The sequence below is a fragment of the Lepidochelys kempii genome, chromosome 1 (genome assembly GCF_965140265.1).
Source record: "Lepidochelys kempii isolate rLepKem1 chromosome 1, rLepKem1.hap2, whole genome shotgun sequence".
In the NCBI taxonomy this organism is placed as follows: domain Eukaryota; kingdom Metazoa; phylum Chordata; order Testudines; family Cheloniidae; genus Lepidochelys; species Lepidochelys kempii.
In genome coordinates this window covers 32,808,025-32,832,097 of record NC_133256.1, presented here as the reverse complement: position 1 = coordinate 32,832,097, position 24,073 = coordinate 32,808,025, and the positions used below count along the sequence as shown (strand labels likewise).

General features: G+C 43.0%; 1 protein-coding gene across 3 annotated transcripts in view; it reads right to left on the bottom strand.

Annotated features, from left to right (window-relative positions):
- The window catches only part of DYNC2H1 (dynein cytoplasmic 2 heavy chain 1), a 407,641-nt gene that overhangs the window by 82,291 nt on the left and 301,277 nt on the right, over positions 1–24,073 (bottom strand). For all 3 annotated transcript variants that reach the window (XM_073338398.1, XM_073338416.1, XM_073338408.1), the window contains one exon: positions 21,954–22,070. In XM_073338398.1, coding sequence (XP_073194499.1) covers positions 21,954–22,070 — 117 coding nt within the window. The remainder of the gene's footprint in view (positions 1–21,953; positions 22,071–24,073) is intronic.

Genomic DNA, 24,073 nt, shown 5'->3' with positions numbered 1-24,073 from the left:
TTATAGTTTACTTTTTAACTTTAATATATTTTGTGTCCCCCAACCCACTGAATCTATAAATCTAGACTTATATGAATTTTCATGATTCAACATTGTGCATGATGAAGAAATACTTCTGGATTCTCCGGCTTAACGTAGTTCATTGTTTTTATTCAATATTCAAATACAACATTCAGGCTCTATTGCTTCCTTCACATAGAGGATCCTATCTTATTAAGCACTTCCTAAAAGTAAGTTCTCTAGTTCCTAGACATTACCCAATTCAAAGCATACTCTAAGCTTCCCAACAAAGGGTGTGTCTATCATAACAATCTTCTACTATTCCCTGGCAAAACATTACCCGTTTCCCCATGTCATTCATATCCTGGGCTCTGGGATTCCCCAGGAATCTCAAAAACACTTTGTTATCACATGCATTTTGCCCGTATTCTAGTGCATCACTGGTGAATTTACAGCAGCAATGTCTGAGAACTAAACAGCTCACCACAAGAAAATAGTGTGAGCAACCTGTTTTCCCTTTCAATTTTCTGTTCTTTACGACTACTCACATGGGGAGGAGTCAGAAATGCATGTGAAAATTAGACATGAGAGGTGAAGTGGGCAAGTGGAGCAACTTGGAAAGAACTGCTGAAGTTAAGTGTGCTCTTTCTAATCCAAAACAATTAGGGTATATTTGTACCTTTAACCTCAAATACCATTTTATGTGTTTCATATCCAACTGTGCATCATCAACCTTTCTAACCATCTTTGATACCTGCAACATTGCTTCTATTTCACCTTTTGCTGAAATCTCCACAGTTAGACGGCTTTCTCTTCACCCTCTCCCCTGGTTCTTGTCACGCAGACAGAAAGCAGAAGATCAGAATTCCAATGCAGGCAATGCAATGTTTATTGGGGTTAGTTTCAAGCAAGCATATCCATAGTTCTGATGCCTCAGAGCCTTGTTTCCCAGTGTACCATTTGTCCCCCTCCTTAACAGGCATAAATATAGCTGTTAATACACGTCCTTGGTCCTACCTCTTTCAATTTATGGTCATAAATGGTTCAGTTTTGTGGGGTTGTGAGTCTGGGGTCTTCATCCCACCTGTTTTGTATCCCTTGGGAGGGGTAAGGAGTAAGGCTGTGTACTGGCCAAGGCCAGGCTTTTCTTTGGCTTTTAGTGTTTCTTATGCCTCCCCCCCCCCCACTCCCTTGCCACTGCTAACTGGTTGCTTGACCTTGGCTTGACAGAGGAGCCAGGCAGCCTTTCAGTGTATGCTTGTATATTACACTCCCACCATGCCGGTAACACTTTAAGTGTTCTTATGTTAAACATGTTAACTGTTCTTATCTGTTCCCATTATACTAACAAACCCATCTGGCCAGGCAAAACCAACACACACAGTGTCTTTGTCCTTTGTTGACACATATTAGTATAAAATATAAAAGTATATACATATAAAAATATCAACAATCAAATGGAAAACCCAAAATTCTATCTCAAGAAAAAATACAGGACTGAATCTTACATTATTACTAGCACTCCTAACATCCACCTAAACTCCATATCCTTTCATCTAAACTATTCCAACTCCTTTATCACCTCCCTTCAGCTATTCTTTTTCAGATGTGTATGAAGTAGGATAATGAAATTGCTTCCCTACCGAAATAACTTCACTGGCTCTGCACTGACTTCAAGATCTAATTTATATTTTTTTCTTATTTTATAACTTAACATTGATATATTGTAATTCATAGAATTCACAGAAATGTAGGATTGAAAGGGACCTTGAAAAGTCATCAAAGTTCAGCCTCATGGACTGTGGTAGGACCAAGTAAACCTAGACCATTCCTGACAGGTGTTTGTCCAACCTGTTTTCAAAAACTTCCAATGATGGGGATTCCACAACCTCCCTTGGAAGCCAATTCCAGAGGTAAATTACCCTTATAGTTAGAAAGTTTTTCCTAATATCTAACCTAAATCTCCCTTGCTGCAGATTAAACCAATGACTACTTGTCCTAACTCCAGTGGAAGTTTTTATAACAGCCCTTAATATATTTGAAGACTGTTATTCGGTCTCCCCTCAGTCTTCTTTTCTAGCTCTTTCTCTGCTAAGTAGAGGACCTATTTCCCCCATCTTTCTCTTGCTCCTAAGTCATATAATACTACCCCCAAATAGATAGGCTGACCATACTTCCCTATGCTGAATACGGGACACCTCATAAAATTACTCGTATTCAAGCGAGTTCAACAGCAGTCAGTCAGAACTATGCAGTACAAATGTTAAAATTAACATCAAGTTGACCGAGCCCCTTTAAAAAGAAATACTGCGCAGTTGGATTTTTTTTATTTGCCTTCTTATTCTTTAAGGCTTTAAGGTTCACACGGGAAGGGGTGACACACACACACACCCCTCCCCCCCACACACAGGGAGAGGTGACACAAACACACTCCTGTACACCTCTCTCATACGGGGGAGAGGGGATGGGTTGACTGACCGACCTGACTCTCCCTGTCTAGTGTTCTTTGCCCTCCATGCCTGGCTGGGTCCCCGGGAAAGACCCACCTCTCCTGCTACCTGGCGCCGTGTCTTCCCGAGGCAACATGTGGTGGGGGCATGCAAGGTCACATGCCCCCCCCCCCAGATTTCTGCCAGGGTTCACACCACAATGTGGTCAGCAGCAGCCTTTTGGCACTGTGAGGAAGGGAAGGGACAGGAGCTACGTTCAGCTGTGGGGGGAGGAGGAGGGGAGCATGACCCAGTCCATGTCTTTGCAGAGCTCATCCCTCCCTCCCCCGCCTCCGTCCCACTCCGCTGTGGCTGGAAACAGCTTGTCCCTTCCTGCCCACACAGTATTGAAAGGCAGCTAACACCTCCAGGCTGCTGCTGGTCACTGACATAACCCAGCTGCCTCCTGTCCCATGGCTACAGCACAGGCAGGAAGGGGTTAAGCCTGAAGGATGCATTGTGAACCAGGGCCCAGTGAACATGACTGCAGGGGCTTCAGCGAACCTGGCCAGACAAGCTGAAGCTTTACCCTGCCACCAGCCTTGCACACCCACCCACAGGGTTGACCATTGGACACCACCACTGATGGGTGGATGACTGGCAAGCAGGAATCCAGCCAGCAGCAGGACCCACCAGTGTTGGGGGCAGGAGGGAGAGAAGACAGAAAATATAGGACAATTTGCCTGTTTTTAAGAAAAAGTCAGGACATCTGCAGGAAGGCTTAAATACTGGACTGCCCCTTTAAAAACAGGGTGTCTGGTCACCCTACAAATAGCTCAGTGGTTTGAGCATTGAGGTGCTAAACCCAGGGTTGTGAGCTCAATCCTTGAGGGGGCCATTTAGGGATCTGGGGCAAAAATTGGGGATTGGTCCTGCTTTGAGCAGGGGGTTGGACTAGATGACCTCCTGAGGTCCCTTCCAACCCTGATAGTCTTATTTTAGGGGGGAGGGATAGCTCAGTGGTTTGAGCATTGGCCTACTAAACCCAGGGTTTGCTACCATGTCAGAATCTAAGATTGTGCAGTGACTTAACAATGCCTATTACTCACAACATACGCTGATTCTTCACCAATTTACATACTAGTTTACTAGTTTCATTTAAGAAGTGCAAATAAATCCTATGTGAAATCCTGGCCCCACTGAAATCCATGGGATTTTTCCCATTGACTTCAATGGAGCAAGGATTTCACACTCTAGGACATTACATCAGGCATTGTATTAATTTAACTTTGTTCATGTACTGTATATTTATAGGGAAGAAATGTCTGCTTTTTGGCAGACATAAAAAAGAAGCTTGGTGCTCAGAGAAATATGACATCAAGAGTAATGTATTGTTTAACAATCTACAAAATGTTAAGATAATCATGGCATGGAGATCACATGTGCACACTTGTAGGTTGTGAATAGTTATCACAACCGTTATTTCCAGAACAAACACACGTCAACTGGTCATTTTTATTATGTTCTGGAAGCATCACCACTTTTGTAATTAATAATTATTTTCAAGGCATTTGTAAGTTGGATGGAAACAAAATCCCTTTGGACTAATATTTGGTTCTCTTTCTTGACAGACTATTTTTAAAAATATGATTTACAGTCAATCTTGGTCTGGATAATAATTTAATTGGCTTCTGAAGATTTTTGCTCCTCGTGTCAGGGGTGGGTGCCAGCAGTCCAGCTCAGTGGTTAAAACAGGGCTGAGGGAGACAGGAACCAGAGCCGGGGGCCAAGAGTCATAGCCAAAGTGGGAAACCAGAAACAACAGCCAGGCATTGGAGCCAGGAAGCTTTCTTTGACAGGCTAACAAGCCTTGTGGATGGGGAACAGGGAGGGTAGATGTTGTATATCTTCACTTTAGTAAGGCTTTTGATACTGTCTCACATGACCTTCTCATAAACAAATTAGGGAAATACAACCTAGATGACGTTACTATAAGGTGGGTGCATAACTTTTCCCTCTGTTGCAGACTGAAGATTTACAGGAGTTAACCAAAGCAGTAATCAACTCATCTTCTGCATTTCCAATTCCTATATCTTTATTTAATGCTTGTGGAGCAACCTGATGTTTTTCATCCAGTGATAAGTGGCGAAAGGAATAGAAACCATTTTTTAATTTCTTGGGGTTATTTCTTTGTGTTAATTTTTGTATATTTGCTGGGGAAAGAGTGCTTTTAATTCTGAAACTGTGAAGCTCAAAAACACTTTAAATTGTTTCTCTTCAATGGTTAACCTACATTTGAATTGTTTAAAGGGCATAAATTCATTGTCCTGAAAGCAGCTAATGATAGTACAAAGCCCTTTGATTGTCCACTCTCTGAAATATGCTTGAAACTTATTTATTGCAAGACAGCACAAGATAGGTTGCATGTACTATACTTAAGAATTTCGGTGCCATTTTTGAATAGGAACAGTAAGAAGCTTAGATTTTGTCATGGGGTGGTTCAGAAGTGGCACTGGCGATAATGTAGATAAAGTAATAGGATGTACTGTATGTTGTTCTATGGAAAGCCTTTCAGGTTTTCATTGTAAACGTGGAATACAATGACTTAATTCCAGTGGTATTCTTAGTTGACCAGCAAAACTGAGTAATTTTCATTTAGGATGGAAAAGCTCTCCTTTTTCATTAGGCAACTCCATTGTCAGAAGATTAGTCCTTATTTGTTTCTCTTCTACAAAAGAATGTTAGATACATTTATCATATATTTTTATATGGTTGTGAGAGGGTGGTTTATTTTCATGAGGTGGATGAGGCCCTAGAATGAGGAGTGGGGAGATCCTGCCTTTTAGCTAGACCTTTTGTAAGAGAAGGAAAATGTTTTAAAAATCTGTAAATTCACTGAGACATTAAATCCTGAATATTTAAAACCATTTAGAACAACTCAAGTTCAAAGTCAGGGTGTAGACTTTTCCTGGATACTTACACACCCTATTTACGACTATTTCAGATTTTCCCCATCACTTCAATAAGTTATTGAGATGGGGAAGTGAGGTATGAATGGAGTTCAGATAACATCACTGCAAATAAGGATATTTTTTGTTTAAGTGATCCAGTTTTAATACCACGTCCATCTGGACTAAATTGGATGGTTATTGCTGATACCCATTACAGAGGAAAAGGATAAGATGCCTCTAGGTGTGTTCTTCTGTTCATATAGACTATTCCTAAAAGTTTGCAGTCACATTTAGGAGTGGGAGTGATCTATAAGAAGCACACTGTATAACAAATGCACCAGAGATTTTTCAGAGTTTATTTTGGGCACACTGCCTACCAGGAAATTATCAAAGCAGAATATGGGTTGTGTTTGTGTTTTAAAATTCTGATCTCACTACTGGCTGCCCAGACATTGAAATTTGCAAAGGCTCTCTGCTACAGGCAGTGGTCTTCTGTTTCTTTTGTTACCATATCCCTTTCCCTTCCAAACCGTTCAGTGTCATTCAGGATGCTTTAGCAATTGTCTGCTGGGACAGTGCAAGCTCACAAATGCCTGAGAAGTCCCATAAATAGATTAAGGGAAATAGCTAGTTATTTTTTAGATGTGCTAATAGAGTGGCATTTCACCAATGTAGCAGAAATAGAATATGAAGATATTCTACATAATATGGCCATAATTTTCAAAAGTTTGGAAAAATTAAAATATGGCTCAACTTTGAGTTGGGCACATAAAGCATTTTCAAGGCCATTGTCTAGCACACCTAAGTTGCCAGAGCACAGAGTGCTCAGTAAAATGTTCAGCTGTGAACATGAAGATTTTTGCATGTTCAAAGCTGAATGGAAATGCTGACTAGCTGAACACTTGATATTATAAAGATTTCCCAATACTTCCCATTATAAATCCTTGTTTCTAGCTGCTTATAACTGTGCCAAAATTTAACAATACAGGCTGAAATTTTACGCTGTGGGTATCTGCCTCAGGATGAATTTGTTTGAAATTTTCCCTTTTTTGTCATCTAGAAGAACCAAACTAAATAAAATTACACACATGTTCTTGCAAGGCAATAGTCCATATATCTATGGACATACATATTTTAACTGCACATATTTAAAAGAATTACAGCAATGTAAAAATTCTGTCAGTTCAGGAGAGACAGTAAAAGCATAGATAAAAGGTCACTAATGTCACATGATAATCAAGTTCTTAAATTCTGAAAAAATATTCTCCATCATGAATGTGATTGAAATGATTGAGAATAAATAATCCTATTCAAAACAATGTCAAGTATGTAAAAGCAACATATGTATGGTGATGTCAATTAAATCTGTAAGGAAACATAACAACGAATATGGCAGTGAATGTTCAGTGCGACGATCCAAGAGTGTTTTGTCCCATTGCTGCTTTTATCGAGGAACATAAGAGTGCGGTACAGCTTTCCTAGCACTTATTTTGAAGATATAATTAACAAAAAGGCTACCACTAATTACATGTAAGAACATAGGTCTTTAGAGAAATATGGGATAGTTTAATACAGCTGGTCATTCCATAATCCTAATTAAATTATATAACAAATGTGTTGTCAGTACAATGCTAATAAAAGGGTTTTAAAATCAATAGCATTACCAGAAGATCTATCCCTATTTTGAATTATGGATACACACTGAACACACATGAGTGAACAGACAAAAACAGTACATACACCAAAAATCTTTTCTATAGTGTTTGGGGTGCCAAAAAATCCTAGATTGTTCGGCAAACAGTGTTTATTTGTGTTCCATCTAAACATTTTCAACTGCTAGACAGACAAAAATAAAGAGTAATTTACCAGATAAGTGATGAAGACTGCCTAGTAAGTAGCCTCCCTTTTAGCCTAACTGGGAAAAATTAGTCAAGACATTTATTGGAGTATCCTCTTTTGATCCCTTAGACTGTTCCATGTAGGTAAAACCTTGTATTGCAGGTTGGTGCATAAGTAACATTATGCATAAGGGAAATTGCATACAGTTTCCTTGCCTGTAATTTACTTCCAATTACTTTTAAAAAATAAAAACATTTTTTAAAAGTTGTATTAGTGTATTTCACATTAGTGTGAAACTGAAATTGTAAGCCTTCGTTCACCTAAGTAGACTTTACTTAAATGAGTACTCCATAGATTTCAATGGCGTGCAGGCAGCGTGCAGAGCCCCCGTGGCCATCCATGTGCCCAGGAGCTGGATATGCCAGCCACTTCCAGTAGCTGTGCGGAGCCAGAGCAGGCAGGGAGCTGCCTTACCCCTGCTGTGCCACCAACCGGACTTTTAGAGGTTGAAAACTTGGCAACCCTAATTCAAACACAGAACCACCACAAAACACACACATGTACAAGTTCATGACAAACACAGTCAAATGCAAAAACTTTACATCCACCCCAGCCAAATAACATAATGTGATTAAAAGACATAGGTGTAGTGTAATATCCAAAAGAAAAAAGGATATTAGTGTTAGAATATTGCATTTCAATGCTGTTGCCAGGAATTGGATGTATGTGTTCTGAGTAATTCTATTTAAGAAAAGACAGTTACCTTTTCCTCAACTGGTGTTCTTCTAGGTGTGTGTGCTTGCCATGTGCACCAGTGCCGGAAGTTTTTCCCCTAGCAGTACCCGTAGGGGGGAGCGTCCCCCCGTAACCCCTGGAGTGGCACCTAAGGAGGGCTGCGCTCCCCCCACCCCCAGTTCCTTCTTGCCAGACAACTCCGACAGAGGGGAAGGAGTGTGGGATGTGGAACAGATATGAGCAACACGTCTCGAAGAACACCAGTTACGGAAAAAGTAACTGTCTTTTCTTCTTCGAGTGATTGCTCATGTGTATTCCACAATAGGTGATTCCAAGCTATATCTGTTGGAGGCGGGTAGGAGTTCATAAGTTCTCGGGACGGAGTACTGCCCTGCCGAACCTGGCATCATCCCTGGCCTGGGAGACGATCGCATAGTGCGAGGTGAACATGTGAACTGAAGACCATGTGGCGGCCCTACAAATGTCCTAGATGGGGACATGGGCCTGCGCCCGAGTCGAGTGTGCCCTCACGATAGGTGGTGGGGTAAGGGGTGGGGGAACCCCCGCCAGCTCATAACAGAACGGATGCACAAAGTGATCCATTTAGAAAGCCGCTGAGTGGAAATCGGCTGACCCTTTGCACACTCAGCCAAGGCGACAAACAGTTGCGAAGACTTTCTGAACGGCTTGGTCCACTCGAGGTAGAAGCCAGACCTCACCTCACGTCGAGCATGTGGAGACGGCGTTCCTCACTAGTCACGTGAGGCTTGGGGCAGAGGACTGTCAGAAAAATGTCCTGACCCATGTGGTAGGCGGAGACCTTGTCCTTATGAAAAACTGCATACAGCGGTTCAGAGGTTAGGGCCCTGAGCTCCAAGACCCATCTGGCCGACATGATAGCTACCAGGAAAGCTACCTTCCATGGGATGTGAGACCAGGAACACGTGGCCAGTGGTTCAAACAGGACCCCCGTGAGATGAGCCAGCACCAGGTTTAGGTCTCACTGTGGAACCAGGGGCTTGGAATATCGGTAGAGACGGTCCAAACCCTTAAAGAACCGGCCGATCATAGCATGGGAAAACACCATGTGCCCTTGCACTGGGGGATGAAAGGCCGATAGGGCCGCCAAGTGTACCCAGACTGATGAGGGCGCCAGTGCCTGGGTCCTCAGGAGGAGGAGATAATCAAGGATAAGCTGGATCAGGGCAGCCATCAGGGAAACACCCTGGCCTGCTGCCCACCTCGAAAACCGAGACCACTTCGCCACATAGGAGAGGCAAGTGGAGGGCCGTCTACTTTCGAGGAGGATGAGCTGCACCTGCTCCGAACATGTCTTTTCCTCGCCACCTTGCCACTGAGAAGCCATGGCATGAGGTGAAGCGTTGCTAGGTTGGGATGGAGGAGGCAGCCCTGATCCTGAGAGAGCAGGTCTGGGCGGAGCGGCAAGTGGAGCTACCGCCATGGTGGAGCTACCGCCAGCCCTGAGAGGGTCCCATACCAGTGCTGCCTGGGCCACACTGGGGCAACGAGGAGGACCCTTGCTTTGTCCGTCTTTATTTTCTCCAGGACCTTGCTGATCAGAGGGAACAGGGGAAAGGTGTAGAGGAGCTGGCCTGACCAGGACAGGGTAAAGGCATTGGAGATAGCGCCCCTCCCTAGGCTCCCCCGGAGCAGAACCATGGGCATTGTCAGTCCTGCCCAGTAGCAAATAGGTCCACCTGGGGAGTACCCCACCTTCGGAAGAGCTGGTGAGCCACTTCCGGGTGTAGAGACCACTTGTGCTGAGAGGAAAAATTCCTGCTCAAGCGATCCACCCTGACATTCTAGGTGCCCAGCAGGCGGAAGGCTTTTAGGTAGATGTCGTGGGCTATACAGAAGTCCCACAGACTGAGAACTTCGCGGCAGAGGATCGGGCCCCGCCTTGCCTGCTGATATAGAACATTGAGGCCGTGTTGTCCGTGAGGACCCTGACTACCTTGCCCTCCAGGTGTGAGTGGAAGGCCATGCACGCCAGTCGCACCCCCCTGAGTTCCTTGATGTTTATATGAAGGGGTAGGTCTTGTAGAGACCACAGGCCTTGGGTCTGAAAGTTCCCCACATGGGCCCCCCAACCCAGGTCCAACGCGTCAGACACCAGCTCCCACAATGGGACCTTGTCCCTGAATGCCCTTAGAGCATGTTGTTTCAGGCGGACCACCACCACAGGGAGGTGATCACCGAGTTCGGCACGGAGTGGACTTTGTCCATTCTGTCCGTGGCCTGGGAGAACTGCGAGGCCAGCCAGAGCTGGAGGGGCCTCATTCTGAGTCTGGCATGACGGACCACATATGTGCACGCAGACATGTGACCCAGCAGTTGCCGGCAAGCCCTGGCTGTCATCACTGGAACCTTGTGACTGAGTCGATGAGCCCTTTCAGGGTCTTGAACCTGTCTGGTGGGAGAGAGGCCCTGGCCGACGTTGCGTCCAGTAGCAACCCACTAAACTCTATGTGTTGGACTGATACTAATGTGGACTTGGCGTTGTTTATCAACAGGCCCAGGGCAGTACATTTGGACAGGAGGAGCGAGCGCCACATGATCCCTCACCTGCGACCGGGAGGTGCCTTTGACTAGCCAGTCATCCAGATATGGGAATATCTGGACCCTCTAGCATCTGAGGTAGGCCACTACCACCGCCATACACTTTGTAAAGACCCTGGGGGCCGTGGACAGACCAAACGGTAGGACCATGAACTGGTAGTGACTCTGTCCTACCACAAAATGGAGGAAAGTCTGTGCCCCTCGAATATGTGGATGTGGAAGTACGTGTCCTGTAGACCAAGGGCAGCGTACCAGTCCCCGGGATCCAGGGAGTGGATGATGGAGGCCAGGGAAACCATGTGGAACTTGAAATACTGGGAGTAATACCCCTTTGCCCAGGAACTCTTTGGGCACTGCCTCTATAACTTCTAGGTCCAGGAGCCGCCCCACCTCCTGCTCGAGCAGAGCCTCATGAGAGGGGTCCCCCAGGAGGGATGGGGGCAGAGGGTGGTTGGGCAGGGAGGAGGTAAACTGAAGGGTGTAACCTCAGGAGATGGTGTTGAGGACCCATCAGTCCAAGGTGAGCCGCAACCATTCCAGGAGGAAAGCACACAACCGATTAGAGAAAAGGAGCTTTACTGGGGGTAGGTCCCTGCTGAGAACTGGTGGAGTACCCCTGAGCGTCACGTCAAAAACACCTTTTGCCCGCATGCCTGCCCTTAAAAGACCCAGGCTGGGGTGCAGGCCGGGATTGCCGTTGCGGGCGCTTTCTATAGTCCCGCTGCTTTTTGTGGGTGGCCTCATACTTCGGGAGGGCGGCCTGAGCGGGAGCCTGCTGCGGCTTGAACTTGGGTTTTGCCAGAGGAGGGACATAGAGGCCCAAGGTCTGGAGGGTCGTGCAGGAGTCTTTCATGCCATGCAGCCTTGTGTCTGTTTCCTCAGCAAACAGAGCCTTCCCGTTGAAAGGGAGATCCTCCATTGATGACTGTGCTTCGCTGGAGAGCCCAGAGAGCAGAAGCCATGATGCCCATCTCATGGACACCGCTGAGGCCATGGACCGTGCTGCCATGTGCACCGCATCCAAAGCAGCCTGCAGGGATGCCCTTGTGGCCACTGCCCCTTCCTCCACGAGCGCCTTCTTAAACTCCTTCTTATCGCGCTCCCAGAGGGAGCCCTCAAACTCGGGGAGGGACCCAGAGGTTAAACTCGTAGCAACCCAGGAGAGCCTGATGGTTTGCTACTCGAAGCTGAAAGCTTGACGACAAATAAACTTTTCTCCTGAAAGTATCCAACCTCCGAGAGTCTTTGTTCTTGGGAGTCGGGGCTGGTTGCCCCTGCTGCTCCCTTTAGTTGACTGACTCGACCACCAAGGAGTTGGGCGCTGGCTGGGTATACAGATACTTGTGTCCCTTCATGGGTACAAAGTACTTGTGCTCCGCCTTTTTAGATATGGGGGCCAATGAGACTGGTGTTTGCCAAAGGGCATTTGAAATTCTTGCCACCCCTTCACAGAGCGGCAAGGCCACCCTGCCCAGTGCTGAAGGGGACAGCACATTGAACAGGGAGTGTGAGGGCTCTTCCATCTCCTCAGCCTGGAGGTGGAGGCTCACTGCCACCCTTTCTAGGAGGTCTTGGTGGGCCCGGTAGTCCTCCTGTGGGATGGAGGGGGGCAGGGCCGCAATCAGCTCATCTGGATGGGGCAAGGCTGGTGCGGTGCTTTGGGTGTCGTCCGGCACCCAAGGATACACCATCTGATCGGACTCCGGGCATGGTACCGAGGACACAGGTCCCCCCGACCTTTTTTCTGGCAGTTGAAAGATGGACACTGATGGTGCTTCGAGGCGCCGGCCACCAAGTGAGCCCCGACTCAGGGCTGCGCCAGAGGCCACGGTGCCCACTGGTACCACTGGGCCGGCACGACGCTTGGTGCCATTGCGCTTGCTGAGGCACCAACAGGGCCGGCTGTTTGGGCTAGCTAGCTTGGCCTGTAGACGGGCGGTTGTGAGGGGAGGCCGGGCTGCCGTATGATCCGCTGCTGCCTCTGGACCAGGAGTATCAGCGGTGCCAGGATCTACATCAGCCACGGGACCGCAATCTCGACACAGAGGAGTGGCACCGACGGTAGTAGCTGCTCCGCAAATGGCCTTGACGGGCAGACCCGCGTCGGTGAGACGGTGGCGATCAACACCCGGGGCTTGGTGCCTTGGTGGGGACTTGGAACGGGAATGGGGACTCCAAGCGGGAATGGCATTGACGACCGTGTTGCAACCAACTGCGGTATCTCCTGCGAGATAAGGACCGTTAGCAATGTCCGCCACAGTCCCATCGGTATTCACTCCACGAAGACGAGTGGTGCCGGGAGTCCCGGTTGGATGGCACCCATCCGGACAGTCTGGCCGGTGTTGAGGGCTATCCAAATGGACTGATCCCTGAATGGTCGCTGGGCGGTGAGCGGTGTCAGGAACATTCCCTCAACAGAGACCGATACCGGGCTGGTGGTGACTGCAGTGATCCCAGCGATGGCTTGCCTCTGGAGCATGGGGCTGACATCGGCGGAGCTCCGGGCACCGGCACGGACATGACTTCCCTGGCTGCCTGGAGGGCTTTCAGCATAGATGGCATCCGGACATCTGGAGAGACCTGCTCCGAAGAGGCCAGGCTACTCCACTCAACGTGAGTTGGAGGCCTAGAGCCCGATACGGATCGAGTACTACCCGACATGGGCCTAGCCTCTGTCCCAGACTTCTCTCGGCGTCGTTGCGAAGAGGGAGTCTTTCCGGTCCTCCTGTGCCCCGTGGACAGGGAGCGGTGCCGACTGGATGATGGTACCAGAGGGTCTCCGCGTACCGATGTCGAGGTGCTCGGTACTGGTTGGGAGTGGCGTGCCTGGGTCGCAGCCAGCGCCAGCTCCATCAGGATGGCCCGGAGCCTAATGTCCCTTTCTTTTTTGGTCCAGGGCTTGAAAGACTTGCAGATCTTGTACCTTTTGCTGATATGGGTTTCTTCCAAGCAGCGCAGACAATCTGCTTGCGGGTCGCTCCTTGGCATAGAGCGCCAACAACAGCAGCACGACTTAAAGCCTGGGGTGCAGGGCATGCCCCGGCCTGGGCTCAATGACTAACTAAACTAACTGAATTAGCTAACTGACTAAAGGTACTACTGAACAAACGAAGAGTTCTGGGGATGAGCTGCAGCAAAGCTGGAGCTGAGCAGTTCTGATGCACCTTCACTGGCGGCAAGAAGGAACTGAGGGTGGGGGGAGCGCAGCCCTCCTTATACTGTGCCAGGCAGGCACTGCTCCAGGAGTCATGGGGGGGCACTCCCCCCTATGGGTACTGCGAGGGAAAAAACATCTGACACCGGTGCACATGGCGAGCACGCACACCTATTGTGGAATACACGTGAGCAATCACTCGAAGAAGAACCGAAAGTGGTTTATTGTGCAATACAAGGTCCGTGAATGAGTTTTGGTAGCAAAAAAAATCACAGAATCATAGAAAAATAGGGCAGGAAAGGACCGCAAGAGATCACCTAGTCCAGCCCCTGGTGTTGAGGCTGGACCAAGACCATCCCTGATAGATGTTTGTCTAACCTCTAATGACGGGGATTCCAGAACTTTGCTTGGAAGCCTATTCCAGTTCTTAAACTAACTTTATAGTTAGAATGATTTTACTAATATCTAACCTAAATCTCCCTGACTGAAGACTAAGCCAATTATTTCTTGTCCTACTTTCATTGGACACGGAGAACAACTGATACTGCCTTTAAGGTACCTGAAGACTGTTACTTGGTCCCCGCAGTCATCTTTTCTCAAGACTAAACATGCCTGAGTACCCTGAAATGGACACAGTACTCCACTGAGGTCACACGACGGCAGAGAAAAGTGGGATAATTGCTTCCCATGTCTTAAATAACAGACTCCAGTTAATAGAGCCCAGAATGATATTACCCTTTTTTGCAATTGCATCCCACTGGCTCATATTCAATTTGTGATCCACCCATATTATTTTCAACAGTACTATCATCCTCTGTTGTAGTGGCACATTTGATTTGTCCTTCCTAAGTATTGTACTTTACACTTGTCTTTATTAAATTTCAACTTGTTGATTTCTGATCAATTCTCTAATTTATCAAGGTCCTTTTTCAATTCTAATCCGGTCCTTAAAAGTGCTTGCACCCTCCCAGCTTGGTGTCATCTGTAAATTTAATAAGCATATTCTCTACTTCATTATCCAAGTCATTAATGAAAATGATTAAAAGTATCTAACCCAGGACAGACCCCTGCAGCACCTCACTAGATACCTCCTCCCAGTTTGACAGCAAATCATGGATAATTACTCTTTGAGTACAGCCTTTCAATCAGTTGTACTCCCACCGTATAGGAATTTCATCTAGATCACATTTTTCTAGTTTGCTTATGAGAATGTCATGTGGGACTGTATCAAAAGCCTTTCTAAAATCAATATATATCTCATCTACTGCATCCCTCATCCAATAACTTGTCAAAGAAGGATGTGATGATTATCAGGGTCACTTTTTTCCCCCACTGCCTCCAGTGATAGGGAGTCTTGATAGTGCTTAACTGGGTGTCAACTCCCTGACACCTCCAATCTACTCACCACCCAAAAAAATCTCCTCAAGGCTATGCCAGCCCTTACATTTTCCTGCTGGTTAACCATAGGTGCATCCCAGTCTCAGAGCCCCTTTGAAGCATTTCCCAATGATATCCAGCCCCGTCACTGGCTACTCACAGAAGCTATCCCCAAGGTGACAGAGTACAAACTAATCTGATTGATTCAATTAAGTATCAGCTCCTGTATAACATCACTTCACTGAGATATATTTATCACGAAAACAATCATAAGTTCATTATCAAAGATTAAGATTTAAGAGATAGTACAGATAATGGAAACAGAAAAGTTACCTACAAAACAAAATCAATACACATTTTCTAAAGGCTAATCTTAGTAGACTAACCTTAAGTCTAAAAGCAGTCTTATCTCACCTAAATGTCTTTTACAGTGCTTCCAACCAAGGCATGTTGGGATCCCATTTTTATGAATATATTCACATTGTCAGAGTACTTCTTCAGGTGCAGGATAAAGGGGTATCTTCTGACTTTTCCCTATATCCCCGCAAATTCATTGTTTGTTCCAAGAGTTCAGATGACCCCCTCACAAGATTTATTCCCTGTTGTGCTGACTTCATATTGACTTCACATCCCCATGTTGACTTTGGATGCAAACAGGGTTTCCATTGTGTTGGCTTACAATGCTTAATTTACTTGTGAACTGAGGCACACAGGTGAATATATATCCTTTGTCTGGTGGAAACTTGTGTCAACCTTGCCTTGATTCAGACTTTTTTTCCAGTACTTATATCCATAACTTCTTACATGGTATTTGTACATACATTTCACAATAATCTTAATGACCAGTGTGTGTCTGGCTTTTATTGAAGCTCACACATGACTTTCTTCTTTCTTTATGGATAAATACTATGAAAGCACTGTGCTAGGTGTAATTAGTTTGTTAGACCTGTCAGGAGTTACTGTTTTAGAACTGTTTCAGAGTAGCAGCCGTGTTAGTCTGTATCCGCAAAAAGAAAAGGAGTACTTGTGGCACCTTAGAGACTAACCAATTTATTTGAGCATAAGCTTTCGTGAGCTACAGCTCACTTCATCGGATGCATCGGATGAAGTGAGCTGTAGCTCATGGAAGCGTATGCTCAAATAAATTTGTTAGTCTCTAAGGTGCCACAAGTACTCCTTTTCTTTTTGTTTTAGAACTGTTTTTGCCAGTTGAATTTAGCTGCATTCTTACAGTCACAGTTCATTGACAACTATATACTGGCTAAAACTTATTACCCTATTATTCTTTAAGTGCTTACAGCCTAATTGTTTAATAATTTGTTCCTGTATCTTTCCAGGTATTGAAGTTATGCTGGCTGGTCTATAGTTCCCCAGGTCCTCTTTGTTCTCCTTTTTAAAGATAGGTATTATGTTTGCCCTTCTCTAGTCCACCTGTCGTCCATGAATTCTCAATGACAATGACTAATGTTTTGGAGATTGCTTCAGTTACTTCCTTAAGTATCCTAGGATGAATTTCATCAGCCCCTAATGGCTTGAATACATCTAATTTATCTAAATATTCTTTAATCTGTTCTTTGCCTATTTTGACTTGTGTTTCTTCCCCCTTGCAGTCAATATTAATTGAGTTGATATCTGGTCACCATTAACCTGTTTAATGAAGACTGAAGGAAAATAGGCATTAAAGACCTCAGCCTTCTTGATGTGCATCAGTTATTAGCTCCCCTTGCCCGATAAGTAGACCTACACTTTCTTTTATCTTTCTCTTGCTCCTAATGTATTTATTGCCTTTTATGTCCTTTGCTAGGTTTCAACTTATTTTGTGTGTTAGCCTTTTGATTTTGTTCCCACATGCTTGTAATATTCTTTTGTTCCCATCCTTAGTAATTCCTCTATGTTTCCACTTTTTGTAAAATTCCTTTTTGATTTTCAGGTCATTAAAGAGCTACTGATGGAGCCAAATTGGCCTCTTACTATTCTTCCTATCTGTCCTTCACATAGGGATAGGTTTCAGAGTAGCAGCTGTGTTGACAAGTATTTGTATTTTCTCTTAGCTGGTCATTTCCTTGATTTTTAGTGATTGTGCCTGTAGAATTTGCACGTTGACAAGAACGTGTGAGGAACAGTGTCAACTGCTGGAAATGGCCCACCTTGATTATCACTACAAAAGGTTCCCCACCCCCCACCACTCTCCTGCTGGTAATAGCTCACCTTACCTGTTTCAGAGTAACAGCCGTGTTAGTCTGTATTCGCAAAAAGAAAAGGAGGACTTGTGGCACCCTAGAGACTAACCAATTTATCTGAGCATGAGCTTTCGTGAGCTACAGCTCACTTCATCGGATGCATACTGTGGAAAGTATACACACAAAGCATGAAAAAATACACACAAAGCATGAAAAAATATCTCCCCCACTCCACTCTCCTGCTGGTAATAGCTTATCTAAAGTGATCATCAAGTTGGGCCATTTCCAGCACAAATCCAGGTTTTCTCACCCTCCGCCCCCCCCCCCACACAAACTCACTGTGATGATCACTTTAGATAAGCTATTACCAGCAGGAGAGTGGGGTGGGAGGAAGTATTGTTTCATGGTCTCTGTGTATATATAATGTCTTCTGCAGTTTCCACAGTATGCATCCAATGAAGTGAGCTGTAGCTCACGAAAGCTCATGCTCAAATAAATTGGTTAGTCTCTAAGGTACCACAAGTACTCCTTTTCTTTTCACCTTACCTGATCACTCTTGTTACAGTGTGTATGGTACCATGCATTTTCCACTGTATTTTCCACTTCATGCATCTGATGAAGTGAGCTGTAGCTCACGAAAGCCTATGCTCAAATAAATTTGTTAGTCTCTAAGGTGCCATAAGTACTCCTTCCCATAGGGATAGTTTGCTGTTGCACCTTTAATACTATCTATTTAAGAAACTCCTTTTCCCCTTAGATTTTCTTCCCAGGAGACCTTGCCTACCAATTCTCTGAGTTTCTTAAAGTCTACTTTTTTGAAGTCCATTGTCCTTATTCCACTACTCTCAGTCCTTCTTTTCCTTAGAATCATTAAGTCTATTATTTCATGATTACTTTCATTCAAATTGCCTTCCACCTTCAGACATGTAACCAATTCATCCCGGTTAGACAGAATCAAGTCTAAAATGGTTACTCCCTAGTTATTTCCTCCACCTTCTAAAACAAAAAACTGTCCCTATTAAATTCTAAGAACTTATTGGACATTTTGTGTTTTGTTGGATTACTTTTCCAACAGATGTCTGGGTAGCTGAAGTCCCCCATTATGACCAGATCTTGTGTTTTGGATATTTCTGTTAGTTGTTATAGAATTGCCTCATCCACCTACTCCTTTTGATTTGAGTGTTGAATGGATGGGAAGCCATCTAGGGATATATATATATTTTCCTCTTAGCTGGTCATTTCCTTGATTTTTAGTGATTGTGCCTGTGGAATTTGCACTTGAGCAACAACTGTGTATCAATAAAGGTTTTACATTTGGAGAGTTTCCCAGGTTTTTAAAATAATATATCTCAATGTTGATATTTAGACACATAAATAATTATGAACATTGATATCCCTGCTGTTCCCCCCTCAAGGAGTCCCGATGTGCCTCCCTTTCTTAGCCCTAATTCCAAGACCCCGTAGAGCTGTACTCCTTCCCTATATACTCCTTGCACAGCTTCTTTTCTCCTACACACTGTGAGGCAGATGGGCGTGCATATAAAAATTAAACTCCAAAATTGTGACTTTTAAGAGAAAAATATATTTTACTGTTAATTAAAGTTAATCTTTCTCCCAGATTTTTTATGTTAAAAATGGAGTTCAAAATAGCCACTGAGTAACAAAATATACAGGGTAAGTTATGTGCATCTGTCTATAGAGCAGGAACTGTCCCTCCTAGGACATGGCTGAATGAATGTATGATTGGCGTATCCCTATGATTTCTGTTCCAGCTTTACATTTCTTAAATTGTTTTTGAGACAGGACTTTTTATGATGGTTGAGATAATGCCTGTGAATTGACCCATGACCTCAAATATCTCAAAATACCTATGAACCTGCTGGTGGACTGGGTATATTTTTGGAACATGGACTTTCGAAGCACAAAGAAATAGAGGTTCTTCTTTTGCACAAAGATGACCTTATCGGACTCCATTTTGTGACACCAGTGACTTCTGAAGAGAAGTGTCCCTTTCTGATTTACTAAGAAGCTCCTGAGAGGAGTTCCCAGGGGGAGAAACCAGCCAGGCCACCATCTTCAAAACAGAAGGAAGGGAAGAGGTTTTTTCTGCTGCTGGCTTGCCTACTTCTGGCATGTTTACTTGCAATGGCTGCTGTGGCCCTGGCATAGTACCATGCCTGGCAACGAAGTTTGTGCTTCCTCCAACCTCCCAGTTGGCCATTGAGGAAGGAGTTGAGAAATGGGAAACATGTAAGCTTCAACAGACATCCAGCAAGTCAAACAGAATTAAACTGCTAATTTTTTCAAACAGGTGTTAGAGGGCTTTCCCTTTACCCTCTCCCCCGGTTCTTTTCACACAGACAGAAAGCAGAAGACCAGAAGTCTGAAGTGCAGGCAATGCAATGTTTATTGGGGTTAGTTTCCAGCAAGCATGTATACCATAACTCTGATGCTGCAGAGTCTTGTTTCCCAGTGTCCCATCCTCCCCACAACTCTCCTTAGCAGGCATAATTATACCTGAACTGCATGCCCACAGTCCCATAAGTTACAACTTATGGTCATTTCGCTGGCCTTTTACTGTTTTACCCTCCCCCAAATCCCTCCTTGCCCCTCCCGACTGGTTGCTTGACCTTGACTTGAGATAGGAGTTGAAGCAGGCTTAAAGTGCGCGCTCATATATTATATTCCCACCATGCCCATAACACTTTAACTGCTCTTATCTATTTCTATTATACTAACAAACCCATCTGGCTAGCCAGAAGCAACATACACAGTGTCTTTGTCCTTTGTTTACCCATATTAGTTAGGATCCTTTTGTTCACACATATTAGTAAGAATGTATGTGTATCAAAAAATCAAACAGTCAAGCAAAACCCAAAATACTATCTCAGGCAAAAATTCTGGCCTAAATCCTACATTGGCACCAGCACTCCTAACAACAGGTATCAGCTTCATGAAGCTGAGTGAAATAATATAGGTCACAACAATCATCCTCCATAAGTATCAACCTTTTGAGTTTAATTCTGCTAACCAATCCATTATTAGTAGAGGGATGTCTCTCCCTCAGCATTCTTGCACTTGATTTTAACTCCAGCAGATGGCTGGTCATGTGTATGTGTCCATGTGTATGCATATGCAGGAGTATGGGTGACTAGAACCCACAGAACTTATCTGAGAACAGCATCTATATAATAATTTCTCAAATACTTAAAACAGCCCTAGGTTAAACAATTTTGCTGTCTAAAAGATCATACTCAGAGGTATTTCATGGATTAGCAGTTGCATGTTTAATCCTGAGACATCATGTCGAATACAGTATGCATAATAAATGGTGGGATTTGTTATTAGTTTGAATCAGAGTATCTTTCAAGATAACAGTGTTAACTTACAATTAAGATTCCCAAGACATTGATCAAGTATTTGAAAAAAATCATACCTAAATATAAACATGACTAAAAAAACCCTCTAGTACTAAAAAGTTAGAAAGTGCTATGCTAAAATATACAAAAACATTGTTTACACATCTGTTACACAAATAATGTAATTAAAAAGAAAACCCAGAACTTTTAATTGCCCATGTGTCATGTAAATATTAGAGTAAACAATAATTAATGTAAAATTATATCCATTTATTTCACTGTTATGTGTATAGTGTTTTGAGATATTACATTTTTGAATATAACATACTGTATATGTAAATGACTTTTTAAGTGCTTAGCAGGTGAAAAGTATCAGACTTTTGAAACTCTAAGAAAAATCCTTTCCCTCCCTTAGAGTAATCACAACAATGTTCACATAGTCATGACTAGTATTGCAATTGATTCAAACATTATAGTGAGTGGTATTGAGGTGATTTGCCAGTTTCATGCAAAAGAGCATTGTGCATAATGTTGATGTGTTTGAAGGCAATGCAGATCTAGGGCCAGATTCATCAGTATGCTCTTGCTTGCTCAGGCTGATTGTGCTGTAAACCCGTTTTAGCTGCCAACTAACCCATGTTTATAGCTCCTGTACTTCAGGTGTGATTCAAAGTAGTCAGAGAAAACTGGTGAATCTGGCCCCTTGATTATTATTTATTTAGAAATAAGTCAAGTTAAGGTAGTTCTAAAAGATGGCATTATTTACAACTTCAATTATGAATTTTTTTAAAAATTACTAATTCCTTACAAAACTACCATTCTGTACTTTGGCAATATTACGCAGAAAAATCAGTGTCAGTGCTCTAGAAGCATCTCATTTACATACATCTCAAATAAATTTTAATAATTATACCTTAAAGAACTTGAGACACATGGGAGACGAGAGTGGGGAAGAGTTGCACAAAGTGTCAGTGGCTTCTTAATTATAATGGCAATGTTTTAAAATCTAAAATAATCTCTACTAGATGCCACAGAAAATGAGCAGATGAAGTTTGAGACTTACACATTTTACTGTAGGTTTCAAAGCCACATAGGAGATCTTATTCACAAACTTTGGGACTGCGCAGTCACATCAATATGAAGAAAAGATTAACAGTGAAGATGATTATCATCCTGAATGTGTACTTTATCCCTAATCCAACTGTATGTATTCCTTATGATACTTCTGATTTCAAATAAATTTCATTTACATTGTTGTTGTAGTGTCCCATTATTAAAAAACATATCTTAAAATTTATTATGTACTTCTGAAGAGAAATAGCAGTATTTTTAACAAGCTGTTTTCTTACCTGATTAAGTTTCTTCCATAAGTTGAGAACAGGAGAAAGCTCATTAGACCAGATTTCTCTGTCAAATTTGCAGCCAGCAGTTACTGACCTGCTCAGGATTCGAAGCTGTGAAATGACCTGAAAAATGAGAAGATAATGTAAGAGGAAGGCCATATACACATGCCAATCTTGAACAGGATTAGGAATAAGATCAATAAACAGAAATTTACTCCTTTATAAAAATACAACACAGAAGCAAATGAACTGAAATATGTCCAGACTATTTTGTGTACAATTAATTTTTAATATTGTTATCTAAGCCAAACACAAGTCATCCCTAGACCCAGTTATGCCTATTATTTGAGCCCTATTCATTAAAAAAAAATCTTGGCAATGTCCTTACCTCTGTCACATTCCTGGTGTCCAGTTATAACTTATACACTAATGAGGTTTGTAATTAATTAAAGCTTCTCTTTTTCGTAACATACACAAGGTGCAAAATTCTGACCTTAACAGAGTTCTGTCTGTGCAAATGAAGGTAAAATTTGGATATATATATATATATATATATATATATATATATACATAAACAACAGAGCTCCACTGTGAAATAAGAATAAACGAGTTTTAATTGACTTTATGTCCCTTCAGGGATGTGCATACCTGGGAGTATAAACTGAAGGGACATAAAGTCAATTAAAACTCGTTTATTCTTATTTCACAGTGGAGCTCTGTTGTTTACTTAGCTACCCACATCTGCTCAAACTATTCTCCATTTATTTTAAGGAAAGAGAAAAATAAAAATGTTTATGATAATATGGATGATGAACTGGAGTTATAATTTAGCACAGGAATAATGTAATGGATTTCTGGGAAATTCAGCCTTGGTCCTTCTGTGTTTGTAAATATTCAGGGTGAACTCTTGGCCCCACTGAAGTCAATGGCAGAACACCCATGAGTGTCAGTGGGGCCAACATTTCATCCCAACTTTCAGGATTCTTTACTTTTACAGAACAGCTGTTGAATTCCCTTTAAACATGTTTTTGTAATAAATCTTCTTTGATGGCAATACAGTGTGCCTCTGACACTACACGTAAGGTAACAGTTTTGCTGAATATGCGAAATGATCTTCTGTTGATATGTTAGTTCAGACAGTCAATTCCTTTATTGTTCTCAAATCATGTGATTCTTGTTTTGTTTGACTTCAAAGAACTGAAGTTTGTAATAAAAAGTACACTAATCTTTCAAAAAGACTGGACTATATAATTGTTAAGCATTCACAATCATACACTTGAAGTCAAGTGGTTTCTGCATTTTCTAACCTTGAAAAATGTGTAATGATGCACTGTTTCATTTTCTTTTGTTTCCCTGATATATTATTTTCATTTGCTTTGGCTGAACCAAAACAGCAGCATCTAATTTATCAGCCTTGCTACAGCATGAGGCATCATTAATTGGTAGAGCATGGAAGTGTTATTTTAACTTTTACAATATTGACTATCATTTATTCTTGTTTTAAATTTGTCAAACATGACAGAAAATGAGTAAGAACTTCCGAGAAACATACACAAAATGGCAAAGGCTTCATATTATGTTTTTAATTAGGCTAAAAAAGGCTTTAAATTTTTGTGAAAAATTCACCATTTTATTTAATGTTAATGTTTTATTTCCTCAAAAATTTTTGAAGAAAAGTAAATCAAAACAACATTTTATCCTTTTGGCCTGTATAGTAGAGAGCATAAATGAGGAAAAACGGTTCTTGTTTCATTATTACCTTGATAAGGAATTGCACAACACAAAGTCCTATGGAACACTTATCTGACAAGGGTCAGAGCATGTCACAATAAAATACATTGGTCCTGATCCTGCATTTTACAGTGGAAAGGAGACTTTTACTCAGGCACAGTGGTCTGCCTGCGAGAAGCACACTACAGTGCTCACCTCTTACTGCTTGCCTACATTTAATCCTTAGGGTAAATGATTAAATGTATCTGAAAAAGTACAGAACTGAAAACTACCACTTTGTTCTTAATGCCTTTTTAACTGAAATTATCAATATGTTTTCAAATTCAATGAGTATGTACCTAACCAAGAAAAACTTCTTATTTAATTAAATATTCTTGAAAATTGTCTGCTCCTAT